Here is an 18,028-nt window from a genome sequence, read left to right as displayed (position 1 = left end):
ACTCGCCCCCATCAACAGTGATGCACTGTCAGTGAGATAGAAACTTTGAATAAGTATACAACACTGTTTCATACTTTTATACAAATCCTTTAATGTCTCTAAGTTTCTGTTCAAAGAAAAATCAGTACACAAAATATGGCAGGAATTTGCAATTGTTATATAAAACATAATTTTAGTGGAATAGACATTTGTTCACACTTTGTGAGAGACAATCCGGTTTAATGAATGGCAAAATTTACACAATCATGTGACCATGACAGCCATGGCCGCTGTGTCCGCATGGTAACATATACAATGGATAACAAACAAAAGTGACTAGTTTGTGAGGACCACAACACAGAAGCAAATTTAGGAACAGTAAAAAGGTTCAAGTCCAGATAGAAGACAAATTGCTGCCACCCTCACATGAACCGTGCTGATTACTGGAAACAATAGATAGGGTCTGCTTAGCAGTCTATATAAATCAATATGACACAGCAGTAACTATGGGCAAATACTGGTGTGTGTTTACAGACAGGATGGATAGTCAACACATACCCCTGGTGGTAGTGTTGTAATACTGATAGGGGAGATTACCTGCTGTAGACATTCAAATACAGATGCAAGAACCATTAAGATCAGTTATTTGGCCTGGGAATCAATTTTATGGCCTTAATTGAACCAATTTATCTTACAGAAAATATCAATTCTCAGAAAAAGAACAAATGAACACAGCTCCACTCTAAAAATATATTAAAATATTTCAAAACGGTGTTAAAAATCTTGATCAATACACAGATTAAAACTTGTAATAAATAAATTGGGCAGGAAATATACAGTACTTAATTTACAAACATATTTAAGCTTACTAGCAAAATGATTTTGGACTGTTGTCCAAGGTCTTACGACATCTACAAGGGGCTGAGATTCCTATATTATCACGACAGCATGACAACAACTGTGACGACAGTTATGTACAAGCATGGGACTGTACAGACAGGGTTTTGTAAAATCAGAATCACAGATAAAAGGTATATGGTTCATTGTTCTGCGAGATGTGCATCACCTAGTGGTACACATACATATGTTACACATCAGTATCATCTAAAGCACTTACTGTTATATCAACTCTTCAAGGAGAAATAAAATCACTTAAAAAAGAGACTAAAAAGTTCTTTTTCCCTCAACTTATAAATAGAATCTAAAATGAGTAAGAATGATGACATCAACAATTATTCCCAGGAATTCGTAGCAGAAACCACCTATCAGAAAATTGATCACCATAGCAACAATCAATGGTAGTGCAGGTTTAAAATTGAGAAATATCCTAATGCTGAATAAGTTAAGTAGATATGAAATGATTTTTTTTCACTTGTGACAAAGATTAAATACACATGTAAAATCACACATGCCTACAAAATAGTTACAGAATGATTACAAGGGAATTTCGGCTACAAAGATACAGCAATATTAAATGTAGGCTGATACAGTAAATATAACAAGTCATATCTTCACCAAGAATGCCAATAAAATAGTTGTAGGGAAATTTTTCACTTTCATATATATATATTGTTTCCATAGCAACACATTCAGTGCAAATTCGTCAATATTTTATTAAATAAATACTGTCTCATTATTCCACTTACATAAGGTCAAAGATTTCTGATTCCATTTAATGAATTGTTTTAGAGAGCTGTACAATAACATGTAAAGATGTTTCTATCTATTTGCTATCATATACACTAGCAGTCTGACAAACATTGAGTTACATTTTCTTTGGTATAAAGAATGTCTATTGTGAAAATAATTCTAGTGAGCACTTTGTTTTTAATCAAAATACATACATTTATTTTGATGAATGATTCAGTTTCTATATAATGTTGATTGCCATACCCATGTTATTATAATTCATTACTGAAATATCTATAAATGACTTTTTTTTCTCTTAAAACTTGCATGAATATTTATTTTCCGTATAAATATATTCTTTTACACTGCTTGCATATTGTTGTATCTCTCACAGGTTTTGGTGTTTACTTTCATTTTCTCAGAATATCATAAGTTTTAAGAGCACTGCTCACCCTTACCCTACAATAAGACACAAACAAAGACCTAACACACAGCTTTAGATATCAACAGATACTCAGTCTATTACATAAACAGGACTTGACTCTGCATATGAAAGTTTAAAAATGGTTGACTAGAAGGCATCATTACAATGCAGTGCACATATGGATAATATTTCATAAAACGTTAATGGATTTATAACAGATATACGAATATGTACATAATATATTAATATATATTAGTATATACTTATACACACCTTTTAATGTATTGAACATTTCCCTGAAGTAAATAATTTCTGCAAATGGTATATTTGTATGATAATGTTTTCAATAACAATCAATTTTGCTTCTAAGTATCTGAGTTTTGATATTCTACTAAACCATTAAATCAGGCTAAAATCAATTCCATGTTTTGACGCAAAAAGAAGATAAAAATTTTTTTTCAGTTCCACACTACTACTACTATTTATAAAACAATGAGACAGATTTAACTCAAAATGCACACTGAAAAAGGCAAGCTTGTGTGTACCTAACAAAACCAAAATAAATATTTATCAACTTTATGATATTACACATCACTACAGGAGAACCTGCCCCGGTACGAACAATTAATCTCATAACACTAAACAACAATAAAGGATGATTGGTGAATCTCGAGACTCCAATCAATATGATGTGAATGTAGGGAGCCTAATGGAAAATGACATGTTGGTTGGTTGAAAGACTTGAGAGCACATAGATGAATGAATACTGAATTAATCACATTTAAATTGTTTGCATGACAAATACACTTTGCAGTATGTATATACACGAGACAGTGCAGACAGATAATCTCGAGCTTAAGCAACTTTTCTGTGCCTGATGGCTTGCAGGCAGACAGCTTTTTAATAGTTGACAAGGGACACTCGGTTCATTGAATAGCAATTCCATTCTGTATCCAAAGATATGATAAATATGAGGACAGATTTCTGATACGAGAACCATATTTCCACCACTGGTTAGTGACACAACATTGAAGACTGCTTCCAGGTATGAACTAGAGTCCATGGTTCTAATATAAACAGTTTGATGTTGTAACTGTAAAATCTTCTAAACGGCATCAGAATACGCAGCCACGGTTTCCCATTCTTCTGCTGTAAGCCCACTTTTCAGCGTCCGTCTCACTGAAATGTGATGAAGAAAGGTTAATGGACACGTCTCCGAGTCATATGTAGGATTCCTAAATAACTGTGATATAACAATGCCATACCGACGGCAAAGGGTAACCAAGGTACACGGTACACATAATACAAGACTCACAAGACAAGACACTGTCATGACAGCTATCTACTCTATAGGTCATTACAGATCTTACATGTTGTTACAAACCATCATCAGTGGCACTGAAACTCTCCATAACTGTTCATGAATAACAAGAAACTTCAAATAAATTCAATCACCCTATATTACCATGGTAACTAAATAACAAAAACGTGTATAATACCATATATGGAGAATTTCAATCAACCGTGAAAATGATTTTAACATATACATATATATTCATATACACTCTTGATTGTTTACTATTATACAAATGATATATCATGATACTGCTAAATCATTCAGGGGAGACTACTCTGTAACTATCTTGCATTCAATCAGTGAAAGAAATATTTATATATATATTGATATATGTTTATCTTGTGATCAGACATAATCAGCTATAATTTTGTGATATATCACATATCTATCATTAACAAGTCATCACATGTCAAAATATTCTCAAATATTTTTATAATGTCTAGCTACTGCAAATAAAGAAGACATTCCAGGCTAAAACTACTCAAACAAAGGGAGAGCACTCTAAAATAATGACTAATATTTATCAGTAATGCAACAGTACTATGATTTAGATGGTAACCTCTACACTGCTAGAGCATGGCATGTTTATCATGAATGGTAACACTGTATACACAACATGGTAATTAATCTTCACAATATGAAATGCAAACTCTCTGTCACTGAATATATTTTTACGTGAATACAATTTAAACACACAAATTTCATTATCTTATTATAATGCTGTTGAGAACTCAATTATAAAAAAATAATTTTGTACCTATAATTATTCTGATGAGTCTTTTTTCATACTGCTGCCTTAATTAGGGATTCTAACTCATTTTGCAAAACAAAGAAACTTTGATATTGTGAAGATTTACACAAAGCAATAATCTAGTACATTAAACTGACATCTTATTTCAGTTGATTTTATCACCATTTAACCTGAGTATTAGACAGTAAAAGGAAGTTTACAACCTACAACATCAAAGCAAAGATGAAATAGCTTACACTTGTAATCGTTAACACGAAAAACTTTGTGTCAAATTGCAAAGATCACTTAAAATGCAGCTATAATAACTTGTTCAAAACCCTAAAAAACAAACCATGCTCAAATAAATAAACTTAAAATTCAAAATAACTAACAATTGATAACTAAAATAAGAAAACCCATTCGCTAACATTCCCAAACTCACATGCCAGCATATACATTACATCTAATAGTGTTAGCAGCTGTGGTTTTACTGTTTGAAATATTTTCTGTCAAACCTGTATCTATAAATATTAACCTGAAGCAATCCTGGTGTATATAGTTGTGACATGTGTACATTTGAAACATTTACATATAAATTGTTAGAACTATTTTGTGTGAAGGGTTAATAATTTCTTGAAATGTGGATACTCTTCCTGCAGATTGTGTGATTTAAAAATACATAGAACAAATCTCTGTGTAGTGTCCTTAAAATTAAATGTGATGCTGATGCTGTGTCGGCTAACGAGAGCTGGAGACATAGTTAATGTTCAACCGAACATAGGACGTGAATGATTTAAAGCACCACAGAGGAACAAAAGGTGACATTTCTTGTAATTCTTTACGACAGAGTGCATTACTACAATAACAGCATCAAAACCTATACTCTCACTGTTTTTGGTCCCTTTTCAAAACAAACAATAACTACTGAGACTTTAAAAATTACATGCTTTCAATATTTAATGAGAGATATGATTGATTTTAAAAGGACAATAGAATAAAACTCCGAAACTCAGCAGTTGTGACCAGATATCTAGTCGGTAAAATTAAATCTGATCAAATAAATCTTTGAAGATGCTCAATAAATCTGAACCTTATTTACAGGTAAAGATAATTGAAACAAAATAAATTGACAAAACATCAATCAAACTCTAGGAAAAAATATCATCAATTCATTTCTAGCAACGAAAGGGAAATTTTAACAAAAAGAAAAAAAAGGTAGGGGGCGAAATATCATGGATAATGATGAGCAATTTAGGAAAAGGAAGAATCCCCACACAGTCCATAAAACACTCGAAACACAGTAAATCTATCCAGGAGAGGTTTGACACTGGGAAACAACTCCACATCACAAATTCAGCTTTTGCATTACTTACTGGTCAAATACCGTGTGATTACCTATGCTCTATGTTTTTCGACTTGACTTTAGCTGAATGAAGACAAAACAGTTGGTAAGCTGTACAGCTTAATCAAATTCTCATAAAAATCAGCCATTTCCTTGAAACATGAAAGATCTCTGTAACTGACAGCCAGTAAAACAATCTATTTCTGTCCTGTGAAATAATGAAAGAAAGAAAACAACATGCAAAAAGAAGGTGGAAAGTAAAGGATGGTTTCAAGAATGGAAGTTCAGGATGACAACCTTTGACACATTATGTAAATGGCTTGTTTATTTTGAACAAACCTCAGCTGTCAACTTTTTCTGATCAAAAACTGATACTTTATCTTATCCAGTGTAAGAAAAAGTAGATGACAGAGAGCAGAAGAGAAAGGAAAAAAGATCAGTTCAGGAGCTAAATCACAGTCAACTTGTGTAACTTTACAGAAAATTCTAGCCCTTGTAACTTTACAGAAAATTCTAGCCCTCATGCCTTAAAGATAAGTGCTGTTTTGCCACATCTACTATAAAGCATCAACTAATTCCAACTTGTACACCTCAGTACAGGTGCTACGAGTCAATACTTGTACACCTCAGTACAGGTGCTACGAGTCGACACTTGTACACCTCAGTACAGGTGCTACGAGTCAATACTTGTACACCTCAGTACAGGTGCTACGGGTCAATACTTGTACACCTCAGTAAAAGTGCTACGAGTCGACACTTGTACACCTCTGTACAGTTACTATGAGTCAACACCTGTACATCTCAGTACAGGTGCTACGAGTCAATACTTGTACACCTCAGTACAGGTGCTAAGAGTCGACACTTGTACACCTCTGTACAGTTACTATGAGTCAACACCTGTACATCTCAGTACAGTTACTGCGTGTCGATACTTGTACACCTCAGTACAGGTACTGCGTGTCGACACGGACTTAGGTATTCCCAATCATTCTGCTAAAGTCTCGCTGGGATAGCAATGAGCTGTGCATCTATTGTTAGTAAACACTATACAGGCTTAACTATGTACAAACATTATCAACATAGAAATACGAAATATCTAAAAATGCAAAAACTGAATAGAAACAAATAATTAAAAGGCTCTCTGAGCGACGAACACAATTGACAGAACGGTGTTACAGAGGACTGCAGTATAGGTACAGAATACAAAGTGAATGCTGCGACAACCAACACACAATTGTTTACCTATCAATAATGATCAGTGTCACTATCCCAAAATGCTGAAACAGATGCCAAACCAAGTGATTAAGTATCAGCCAATTGGCAGCCAGTTACTACAGCCATTTACACCTTAGATATAATATGTAACCTACGTACAATACAAGTGTAGATTTCCCATGTGACATGATCTCCATAAATTGGCTTTATAGTACAGGTGTGTTCTACAGCTAGTTACATATGTGAACTTCCTGTACGTGATCCATAAAATACAGGTGCAGACTATGCATGTGACATAATGTCTGGTAGTTTATGGCAAGCTGGAGTTTATTTACTCCAGCATAAAGGTCATTTTAGTACTGAGAACAGCTTTTGGTTTCAGTGAAACTCTAAAAGCAAATAAGTGCAATATAAAGAGGCCTAAATTTTCAATAAGATACAGATGACAATTGTCTTTTCAGGATGAATAATTTCCTTAATAGAAATAATATAATTTAATACAAATTGAAGGAAAACAGGCAATAGTTTATCAAAAGATCAAATAACATGTAGGAGGGAGTTGTAACAATCACACACAGACTATCAGTATTAAACATGGACATCTCTACTTAAATTAAACATGTAGGGGTAAACAGAACAGTAAAATAAATTTAATATTCAAATAAGGAAGGGGTTACCAGGAAGTATTTGTTAAAAGTGTCAGGGGGTTGTGGGGGAAGAGGGTGGGGAGGCTCAGGAGAGACACCTGTAAAACAATTCATTAATAGCACAAATTACACATAGTAATAATCTGGGCTGTTACAGATTAGCCTTACCAGTATATAGAGGACTACGAGTCCTCTATATACAGGTCTCAATGTATCTCAGGAACTTGTTATCTTCTCTGTGAGAAAAGGAATGAAAAAACAATGTTTTACCATCAGCTTTCTCTCATTTTCATGTCATTTGTCCAAAATATGCTAAAATGATACACCCACGATCCCCATTCTAGTAGCAGACATCACAACATACACATAACCAGCTGACAGTGTAACGTTTGTTAATCTTAGTCCTCCAGATGCTTGAATCCATAACCATTTTAACCATGCGAAATATCCCGAACATAATTTGCCCTGTCGTCACAATCATCCCTTTCACTACATGCTTCTTTCACATTTTTTCGATTGGTATATTTCAAATTTCAACCATTTCTAAAAAAATTCAAATTATCTTAATTTTTCTTTTTGACGTTTGACTGAAAATCCTCTTAAAGATATCATGTGAGAGAATGATTGTGAAGCAGCCGTGTCAAAGCTGAAAAGGGTCGTATTTCCAATGCTGAAAAGTCACAGAAACCATTAACCTAATGCAACATCTGTTGTGAAAAGGAAACAAAGTTCCAGAAAGCTGGACTTCAAAATCTCTAAACTGTTTGCTACATTTAATTTACATGTTTCTTCTATGAAATATTCCTGGACTGAATTAGCCTCCAAAGTTTAACATGATATTTATGAAGTTCAATCACTAGAAAATAAAATGTTGCATTATGTTCTATTAGTACATAACCAATAATAATTATGATAGTAATCAATGTTGATTGAATGCATACATATCATATAATGAAATAGCATTTGTTTGTAATTAATTAAAAGCACTGCAAACAGGTATATAACTGGCCAGAATTAATGGCCGGGGCAAAGGTAGCTAAGGGTCATCAGTCAATATTATAACTGTTTTTACCAGAAGTTTACCTGTCTGCAACCTCGTGTAAACCTAATACCTCGTGTCTATTCTTGGCGTCACTGGAATTATGGGTAAAAAAATGTCATCTTCTCATCAATAAATAGATACCCTGTTTGAGGTGTTGTCACAGCCTTGAAAGGCCCATATTTTATCACGTATAAATCTGAAATTATTACTTGTAATATACAACATAGTTGATTTATCTAAAGTGTAATTTTTATTGTCTGTAAATCTTTTGCATTTAGCAAAACCAGATAATATTCACATAAATATTAACATTTGAAATAAAATAACTTTCGTACATTTCCACGATTATGGCTGGGTTAAACAGGAAATAGAAAATAAGCATTGCTTTTGCTAAACACAATAGATTTACAGCAGACAATGGTATAACAAACAACAATTTTGTTTTGCTCTGTATTGTTTTTTTTACACTGACAGGACTAACAACACAATATCTACCACGAAGTTCAGTGTGAGTTGACCTCATGGAATACTTACATGATTTACGATGTTTACTGGACCGCTTTCGTTCCCTATTGGGCCTACTAGAGGGGGCTGCTGCCGTTCGCACACATGCCTCCAGAATTTCATCATCTCCCGTGTCATACATTTCAGAGTCTGTTGTTACACAGCCTCGTGATGACTGAGATTTGGAATCAACTACAAACAACAATTCATTTCACATACTAAATTCAAATAATGCCTTATGATCAAGTAAAAAAAAATAAAACAAGGTAGCACACTGCAAGCAACCTATATTTCCCTCCAACTTTAGAAAAGACCAACACTTTGTATATGGCAGATGAAGCTGCCAAATTTTCGTACTTACAGCAAGGACAGAAGATCCATAAAATGACACAAACTGTTCTGTGGGGTTAAAGACATACTTTGTCTAGATAACTATAATTTAATAATTTTCCTCAATCCTCCATGACCAAAAAGTTCACATTACAAAACTTTTTTTTTAAACTGCAGCCAGATCAAATAACAAAATGTACATACGTGGACCACGCTGTCTGCGTTTGTGACCAGGCATGCCCCGGTCGTCAGCACTCGTGTAACCGTTTGACAGGAGCCGTTGTAATGCTTCGTCATTCTGAGCATCTTTAGACTTGGACTTGGAGCTTGAGAAATTTTCCGTCTGTATAAAAGAATTATTCTGTAAATCGTGTGATGGCAAATACACATTGGCAGAAGCATCCATACAACTGGGAAAAATTTCTGAAGACTGGCTCTGTCAAACTTAAAGCCTTCCATAATTAACACCTTTATCATAACAGTAACAAGAAAACAGTCCAGTACTTACATCGACAATCATCTTGCCCCGCGTCTTCTTTCTCTCCCGCTGGTTGGCTTTCTTTTGTAGCTGCTGAATAACCTTCTCTCGTGTTGTTCGATACTCCAAGGCAAATTCACTTATTGTTTTACAGAAGGCGTTTACCTTGAGATCTTTTGCACTTGACAAGGGTAAGCCCATGTACAACAGTAATTTGTTATACCTGTGAAATAAGATCATTATACACTTGACAGGAACAGATAAATAAATGTCAGTTAGGTCTATTTCCAGTTTCCAAAATAAAAAGTTCTTTTTCATCACCATATTTAATCATTGTGTTCTGATCTTAATGTCAGTGAAACAAAACCTTCAGGAGCGATTTACAGAATAAATATGAAAATAATATGATTTTATGTGATGAAAATGATTCTATACCTCTGCATGACCCGTTTATGGACAATCTTTAAAATCATTATTCTTTCTGCTGCATCAGCCAAAAACTCTGACAACCTGAAAAGAGAAAAATATGTTAACATTGTAATCTATATACAGACACTTACTGTGTTTTTATACTCGTTATTATAGTACTTCAGCAGTACATTAACTGATATGACTCGTACATGATAATAAAATTTAATATCTATCTATATATTCATCTAAAAATACTCTAATAATGCCTGTACTTACTTTGTTTTTATGCTTGAATTTGAACTTCCATCATGTTTTATGATTGCACGTAAATGATCCCATGATCCTTTGCACTCGCGTTCCATCTTTTCAAGCTTATTGGACAGTTCATCCCAGTCCACCTATAAAAAGGTCAAAGGTATGTTCTACATGTCTTCAATTCTTTATTTGGTCAATAAAAAATGTTAAATATTATTTTCAAGCTTAAGACATATTATGCACACTTTCAAACAAATTAAAAACTGTATACAGTGCAGAAAAGAAGCTTTCTGTTTTGGAATTTAGCTGAGACATGTGACATTTAGGAAAATACTGACAGTATACTTTCTAAAAATGAACAACCTAAAATGATGAATATTATATATAGAATATAATTTTTATAACTAAACTCTACAACCTTGGCTTCTGAAGCAAGCATGAAGATATTTCTCAATTTGTGTCACTGATTTAGTACCGATTTTAAAGTTGCTTATAACAAGCCAAAGGTTCAGTATGAGAATCCCAGCAGCAGTAACAGTTCATAGCTATGGTTATGTACTATGGCACCCTTTTAATGGATAACTTGACTCTTACTGCTGCAGAAACTGTACTATGACTAGGATAACTTACCCGTGAACAGCGTCCCAGGGCTCCAATGTCAGAGTAGAGGTCGGTACTGTCTGGAAACTGATCAATAATGATGACACAAAGGTGGTGTAGGAGAGAGTGTTTGTGGACAGTGTCCTTTACCTCGGGAATCTTGGTCAAGTACTCTATACTGAAACCTCTAGCCTGGAACATAAAACATAGGTTTATTTTACCTTTCACAGACATGGTCATTTACATAACAGCTGGTTTTGAGGATAAAAGTAAAATGAAATCTTTATTTCATGTCCAATATCTACTGTGTTCTAGAATCCTTATTCTTTAGAGTCTGTGGTTCAATCCCTTACCAGTATGGTTTATTTCTCTCAAAATTGAGATCACAGACCATTCTTGTACCATCAAGGATGCTTCCAAGGACACTAAGAAACTTTACTCAAACACATGATAGAATGCTTCTTGCCTTTCACATGATATTCCATGAGCTAGCCATTAGCTACTATAAGATGACCCCCATCTAGAAGTTACCCTCACTGTTTACAGGGTGACACATCCAGCTAAAATATGTTTTTTTATAAAAACAAACATTCGTTTATTGAGATCTAGCAAGAACATGTTGCTAAGGATTTACCTGAGCACCATTAAGAAAGTTTCCAATCGTCAATATCACAGACAGGATGTATTTAAATGTTTTATTCTTCAGCAGCTCCTCGATGCCCTTCTTCAGGTCACTCAAGGGATCAGCTACTTCCTGTTATTGGCAAGACAAAAAGGCATTATAGGTAAACATATCATGTAATACACCTTGTTTTTCTTTATCTAACAGACATGATTACAGATTAACAAGGGAATGCAATGGAATTAGAAGTATGATGAATAAATTTATAGAATAATCATATGTAATTTGTTGAAAGGGGTGACAACTACTTACAGACTCTACTGTCTCATAGTCAAGTTTGAAGAGCCAGAGTGAGAGTCTGGCTTGAAGTTCACTGATGGAGGACAACGTGAGGAGGAACTGCTCAGCCGTTCCTAGGGGTATATCAGGGTTTCCCATCTGGGCATCCAAGATCAAAGTCTTCTCCTCCTCTGTCGGCATCATGGAAGTCAGAATCTTCTGTAAACAAGAAAATGCAATAACAGTTAGTTTCCAGTTACTATCTCAGCTCATTCTATAAATCATTTCATTCAAAATCAAATCGTAGCATTACAGCATAAAATCTTTTAACTGATAGAGATGCATCAGAGGCTTCTGTACCAGAGATAATGCTCACATCCTTATTACTAAGGGGTTTATTTTCAACTTTATATGAGGATTTAAAACAAGGATACCTGTTGAAAAAGAATTGCGAAGTTAAAAAAGAAAGCTTTTTCCTTTTATTTTTTCGTTAAATCTGTAGAAATATGTTACTGAAATACTTACCACCCCATTGTGTACATATTTACTTTTGAATCTGTGATTTCGGCACACACAGTAATGTACCACACAAACTATTGTTTAACATTCATAGACCATATTTTCTGGGTTATAAGCTGCACCAGTATATACGCTACCTATTGTTTAATTTAACCCACATATCAGCCACACTGGAATATAAGCCACATCCTTTCTACCAAGTGGTATTTGTTATGTTGACATAAGTTTGTTGATATAACAGACAACGGTGGGAAATCTATCAAGATCCTCAATGAAATATTTAATAAAGTTTGCAAATGATTTCTACACAAAAAATCCTTTATTTTATTGATGTATTGAAAAAAATATGTAAAAAATAGCGAATATTGAACTCATTTGACTTAGGTTCATTACAGATTGACTACACATAGATATAATCTCACCATCACTGCCTGTACTGTTAAATATTAACGAAGGCCTTTGCAATTCACATTTTTATAATCCCTTATTTCTTCTTGTAAGTTACACAAAGCCATTCATATCATAAACAAGCACAGCGGCTGTTCTAGAATTTGACCTACAACCTGATGATATATCGATCCCAGGATGCAAAAGGCTATCCTAAACTTCCGCTTTAGCTTTGAAGTAACAACAAAAGTCCAGAAGATATGTGATTCACACTAAAAGCTAGGATTAATTAAATCCACAAGAATTATATTTTTTAGTTCAATCTTCAAATCATCCTGTATATGATTGCAAATGATGGCTCTAGATGATCTGACAAACACATGACTCACAAAAAAACTCTGTGCTGTCTCATACCAGTGTACTGGTACACTTCCTGTTTTCTTTTAGTCTTTTTTCTCAATCAATTTTCTCTATTTATAAGCTGCAGGCCTGACACACAAAGAAAAAAAGGTGTGGCTTGTAATCCAGAAAATATGGTGAACATATGTAGCCATTTCTTCTCACTGTTAAATGTTACAGTAATAAGCTATATACATAATTTTAAACCTGATTTTAATTTATAAATGAACTTTTACCTCAATTCCTTCTCTGTTCATGATAGAGTTATCCATCTTCAAAATGGCTGCCTTGATTGTTCGAGGAGGTGGCAAGACTGTCAGACCAATATTGATTGCATTTGAACGTTTGGGAGAAAGCACGGAGATCTCTTTCTTTCCACTTGTGTCAGTTTTCTGTAATATATAGGCTTCAGTTATATACAGGGTGTGATATTGTGAGAAATAAACATCCTTATTAATTCATGGAAGGGACTAGTACTGTTGGCTGATTAATAAGAAATTAATCTGCAATTAAAGGGAAACTATTTCACCAACATTCACTGCAGGGCTGGAAAAATTCTAAGCACACGAGAGGAGAGCGACAATGGTCACTGGAAGGTAGGGGTGTTGGTACACTTCAAATCCACTCTAGCTAGGGCACAAGCTGCGGTGGAGAGGTGAACTTCTTAAAGCAATAAAATGCATCTTAGATCAGATGCTCTGAACTGAAATGGCATCTAGGAAGGGGAGTAACACTCAACGTGATATCTGTTCTAAACTCCAGAACTCTTCACAGAGGGAGGTATGGAAAGTGTCACTATTCAATGGTTTAGGTGAAATAATAGTTAGTAGAAAATGTGAACTGAATGTTCTTTTCATGAAGGCATGCAATAAAACGTAAGACAACATAACATTCACACAAAGTCCATGGCTTAATTTAGTATTATTAGTTTCAGGGGTCAGTAACATGTTCATTTGTAAATTTATACATGCATTATTGTCTTACTTACTGATGGAATTATATTATTAAACATTTGCTTTTAAGAAAGATTCATTTGACAATGTAAGTACAGTACTATATATAAGTGAAAATGAAGATTCTTTTTACATTCAGATTTTCTTTCCTCAACTCTTACTCAATAGTGAAAGGTTAACTTGCAATGACAAAATATCATACAACATACATAGACAACAACAATGAAAATATTTGTCCACAAGACAACAAATGACAAAATTCAGACTGGATGGATTTTTCTCAAATGATTAAGTCTCTGTTTGAAAGTATGACTTGCTTTGAAATCCAAAATATGTGCCAGGATTACACAGATTTAAGAACAATGCATCTAATCACACAATACATGTATGATATTCAGGAAAGTTAAACTAACGAAGTTGTGATTTTGTAATGACTTGCAATCAGAACTAGCTTGTGTTTAATATTCTGGCAAGATTTGTAAAAAATGTTTTAGAAACAATGACATAGCTCCATCCAACCTGTCTCACACATTAACATATGTTGGTATACAGATCTTACCAAGTCCTGTTTGTGCATTGTAAACAAAAATGGCAACACACATGCAATAGCCATTCATATCAGTTACACAGGCACCATGACGATGTCAGCCGAGAATGTGCAGCATGGAAAGAAAAAGACGAGAATATTTCTGCATTAGTAAGTGTGTTCCAGCCACCTCAAAAGAGTATTCTACATTTACATCAACAGTGATGCACCTTTGCTCATATCACAGAAAAGGCCAGTTGATTCCTTGTCACTGAAAATCTACAAATTAGGCCCCTTAAAAGCTTTGAAAATCTACAAGTGGGGTCCCTTATAACCTCAGAAAATCTACAAATGGGGTCCCTTATAACCTCAAAAAATCTACAATCCCAGAAAATCATTTAACTACATTATCTTGTGTTATTTCTATCTACAAGAACAGATTATTTCAATTAATCATACTACAGCCAAAGGTGTAAAATACTTTTACTTCCGTAGCCTTATAAACAGTCTTTCATTACATAGTTTATTAGTTTCTTAATCCAGAAGTATCTACTAGAAGGGAGAAATAGTAAAATATCAACATACATAGACATTTAGATTGATCTATTCCTATTCAAATCATAGGCATGTAACAGCTATTCCAATAAAGCGAAAATTTGGATACAAAAATGATAGATTCTTGCATGTTTGTGGACTGACATGGATGGGGACGAGTAACAGGGTATCTGTTGTACAAGGGAACAAGGAAAAGTTACCAGAAACACAACAAATATCAAAAAAGTAAACAAAACAATGAATATCGATTCCAAGTTCATCCCAAATCTACATTTATAACAGAAGTTAATTATGTCTTTGTCTCAAAGCAAAATGTTCATCATATCACAACTATACATCAAACTTATTTCATTTTCAGTTGCAACAGCAATTCCAATAGTTTTTTCTGTATGTTAAATAGTACATTAATCCCAATATCAAAACAATATTTCTAGTAATTATTTTCTCAAGATAGAAGTGTTTTTAATTTAATATAATCTCAATATCTAATTTTTCAATCAGAAATTTGTACAAATTAAGACCATATGTTGACACCTAAGATAGCAATGTGTATAATGAACATTTAAATTTGAAACAAAGAACACAAGTAAGAAATCAATTAAAACATAACCAAATAGAACATCTAGATAGTCTACCAAGCCAATCAATGAACAATGATGCATGATGGGATATGTCATATGATCATAAAATTTTGATTGACAAAATGATAAAATAGATTTTCCCCAAAAGAAGTTGCACTGAAAAAATATGAAATGGATTTTTAACTTATAAAATCATCAATATGAAGAAGGTAGACATGCACTTGTTTTTTATACCACTTGTGTATCACATAGCAAGACAAGCAATTATCAAAAGTATTAAACGATATCAAATTTTGGTTTCTGTTGCAGACTAGTATATATGAATCCTTGTGGTGTCTACACATGCTGACCCAGCCTGAGGTACTGACCTTTTGCTTCATATCTGATGCTCTGGTCTCAAACAGATGTTCTAACTTGTCTGGATCAACCTTGACCTCAACTATGTCTTTCCAGATTGTCTCCCCTTTGGTAGCAGGATGTGGCATCTCAGGTTGTACCAATCTCCAGTGGAGTTTCACCGTCTTTTTCTTCTTTTTCAGAGTAGCACCAGGCGCAGGAGGCAGGTTTACTTTTAACCCAGGGGCTGGGCTTCCCATCATCCCGGGAGGAGGAGGTGGGGGTGGTGCACCTGGTGGAGGAGGTGGGGGTGGTGGTAAGCCACCAGGAGGAGGGGGAGGGGGTGGGGGCAATCCCATGCCTGGCATTGGAGGGGGTGGTGGAGGACCACCAGCCATACCCATGCCAAACACTGGGGCTGAAGGGGCGAACACATCACAGTCATCATCATCATTGAGATCTGTAAAGTCTAAATCTTTTATTTTTAAAGGTCTACGTAAGCGTTTACACATTTTGTCCCATTGTAGGTCACTTTCAGTTAATTTCACTTCTGTAGGAGAGGTAGGTGTTTGGGTTGGTTTAGGTGGTTCTTTGACGGCCGTTTGCCGTGATAATTCACCCTTAGCCTTACTGATAAGTCCACTGAGATCACCTGTGGGTCTAGACAACTCCTTAGGCCCACTTTCCGCCTCACCGTTCGTTGTAAAACGACTGATATTTGTCGTAACATTGTCTTTATCCTCTGCATCAAGAACCTCCATAGGCACCCGCTGTATCGCGTTACCTATGTGACCTTGTTGCAAGTTTTCCTTTCGCTGAGACAAGCTGTCGCCTTTGAGTGAAGGATGTCGTTTGAGCATGCCCGGTTCATTTTCGGGCTGAGGTTCAGGTGACTTTTCAACATCTTCTTTTTTTGTCTGTAAATATTTGGCCCAACGGCTGTTGCTGGAGTTATTTGCTGTGGGGGACACTGTATTACTCATACTCTCATTAATGGCATTGTTTCTAGACTCAAACCCATTCTGACTCTGAGACAAATCACCGTTACTAAGGTAACCAGACTCCTTGGACAAATCTTGTCGCATTGAGTAACCATTTCTCATCTGTTGGTCATCTACAAATAAAAACATTGACATGTTTAAACTAATTTGATACAGCTATTTCTAGTTCAACTCACACCATAACTATAATAGTAGCACATGTTGATGTATGTTGAGAGAGAAATATCAACTAGAGAAAAAACTTTAATAACTCCTGAAGAACACAAACCGATCATTCTCCAGTTCAGTACTCATGAAGACCACGAACCAATCATTCTCCATCATCTCCATGTCATAATGCTAGATTACACTAAAGCACCCAGTAATATATTTATTTCAAACGTTTATTTTAATTTCAATTAGTCCATTCAAATAGACAAACGAAATAACCAGATGCTATTTCTGAACAAGTGTCCTGCCCTTACAATCTAAGTGTCTGCCCTGTTGTAGTCTAATTCTATAGATCTGTAACTAGTGATATAAAAATTGATGTAATTTTACAAATATGTTACAATCATTAGAATCATCAAAATATTGCCGCTGTTTACATCCTAGCTATAATTTTGAGATAGCATTACATTCACAGAATATATTCCTTAACATTTTTATATGTTATTTATCTGGAACATTGTAATGACATAAGATAAATTCTGCATTTATAAATGATCTCAATTATATATCAGCTTCATATAACTTTTGTAAGATCTAGAGCTTCTGAGATTCTCATAAAGTCCTGTCATAATGAGAATGATTTAAAGATTACTTGTCTTTGACCTGTACCCAAATAAAGAGAGTTTTCTGATAATTCAAACACAAGCAAGAGATCCCAGAGGGATCTTGGCACACACCATTGTTTGATCTTTATATGCTCTTTGAAAGTTGGATCTT

General features: G+C 34.6%; 1 protein-coding gene across 7 annotated transcripts in view; it reads right to left on the bottom strand.

Annotated features, from left to right (window-relative positions):
- Positions 1-66: 66 nt before the first annotated feature.
- Positions 67-18,028, bottom strand: part of LOC132557517 (uncharacterized) — a 115,095-nt gene continuing 97,133 nt past the window's right edge. For 2 of the 7 annotated variants that reach the window (XM_060222011.1, XM_060222010.1), the window contains exons 18-29: positions 16,133-17,214; positions 13,386-13,541; positions 11,878-12,063; positions 11,578-11,697; positions 10,974-11,135; positions 10,365-10,486; positions 10,113-10,187; positions 9,708-9,900; positions 9,404-9,542; positions 8,900-9,061; positions 5,493-5,545; positions 67-3,211 (exon numbers count right to left, since the gene is read on the bottom strand). In XM_060222011.1, the coding sequence (XP_060077994.1) occupies positions 5,511-5,545; positions 8,900-9,061; positions 9,404-9,542; positions 9,708-9,900; positions 10,113-10,187; positions 10,365-10,486; positions 10,974-11,135; positions 11,578-11,697; positions 11,878-12,063; positions 13,386-13,541; positions 16,133-17,214 (2,432 nt within the window). In that variant the 3' untranslated portion in view covers positions 67-3,211; positions 5,493-5,510. Of the gene's footprint in view, positions 3,212-5,492; positions 5,546-6,703; positions 6,739-8,395; positions 8,458-8,899; positions 9,062-9,403; positions 9,543-9,707; positions 9,901-10,112; positions 10,188-10,364; positions 10,487-10,973; positions 11,136-11,577; positions 11,698-11,877; positions 12,064-13,385; positions 13,542-16,132; positions 17,215-18,028 lie in introns of all 7 variants that reach the window. The other 5 variants (XR_009554515.1, XR_009554514.1, XR_009554513.1 and 2 more) reach the window with 5 other exon arrangements.

Source organism: Ylistrum balloti, unplaced genomic scaffold, assembly GCF_031769215.1.
Source record: "Ylistrum balloti isolate Yb309-2 unplaced genomic scaffold, AGI_CSIRO_Ybal_v1 Utg370682, whole genome shotgun sequence".
Classification (NCBI taxonomy): Eukaryota; Metazoa; Mollusca; class Bivalvia; order Pectinida; family Pectinidae; genus Ylistrum; species Ylistrum balloti.
Note: the sequence above shows the minus strand (reverse complement) of the source record. Positions and strands in the feature narration are given on the sequence as shown.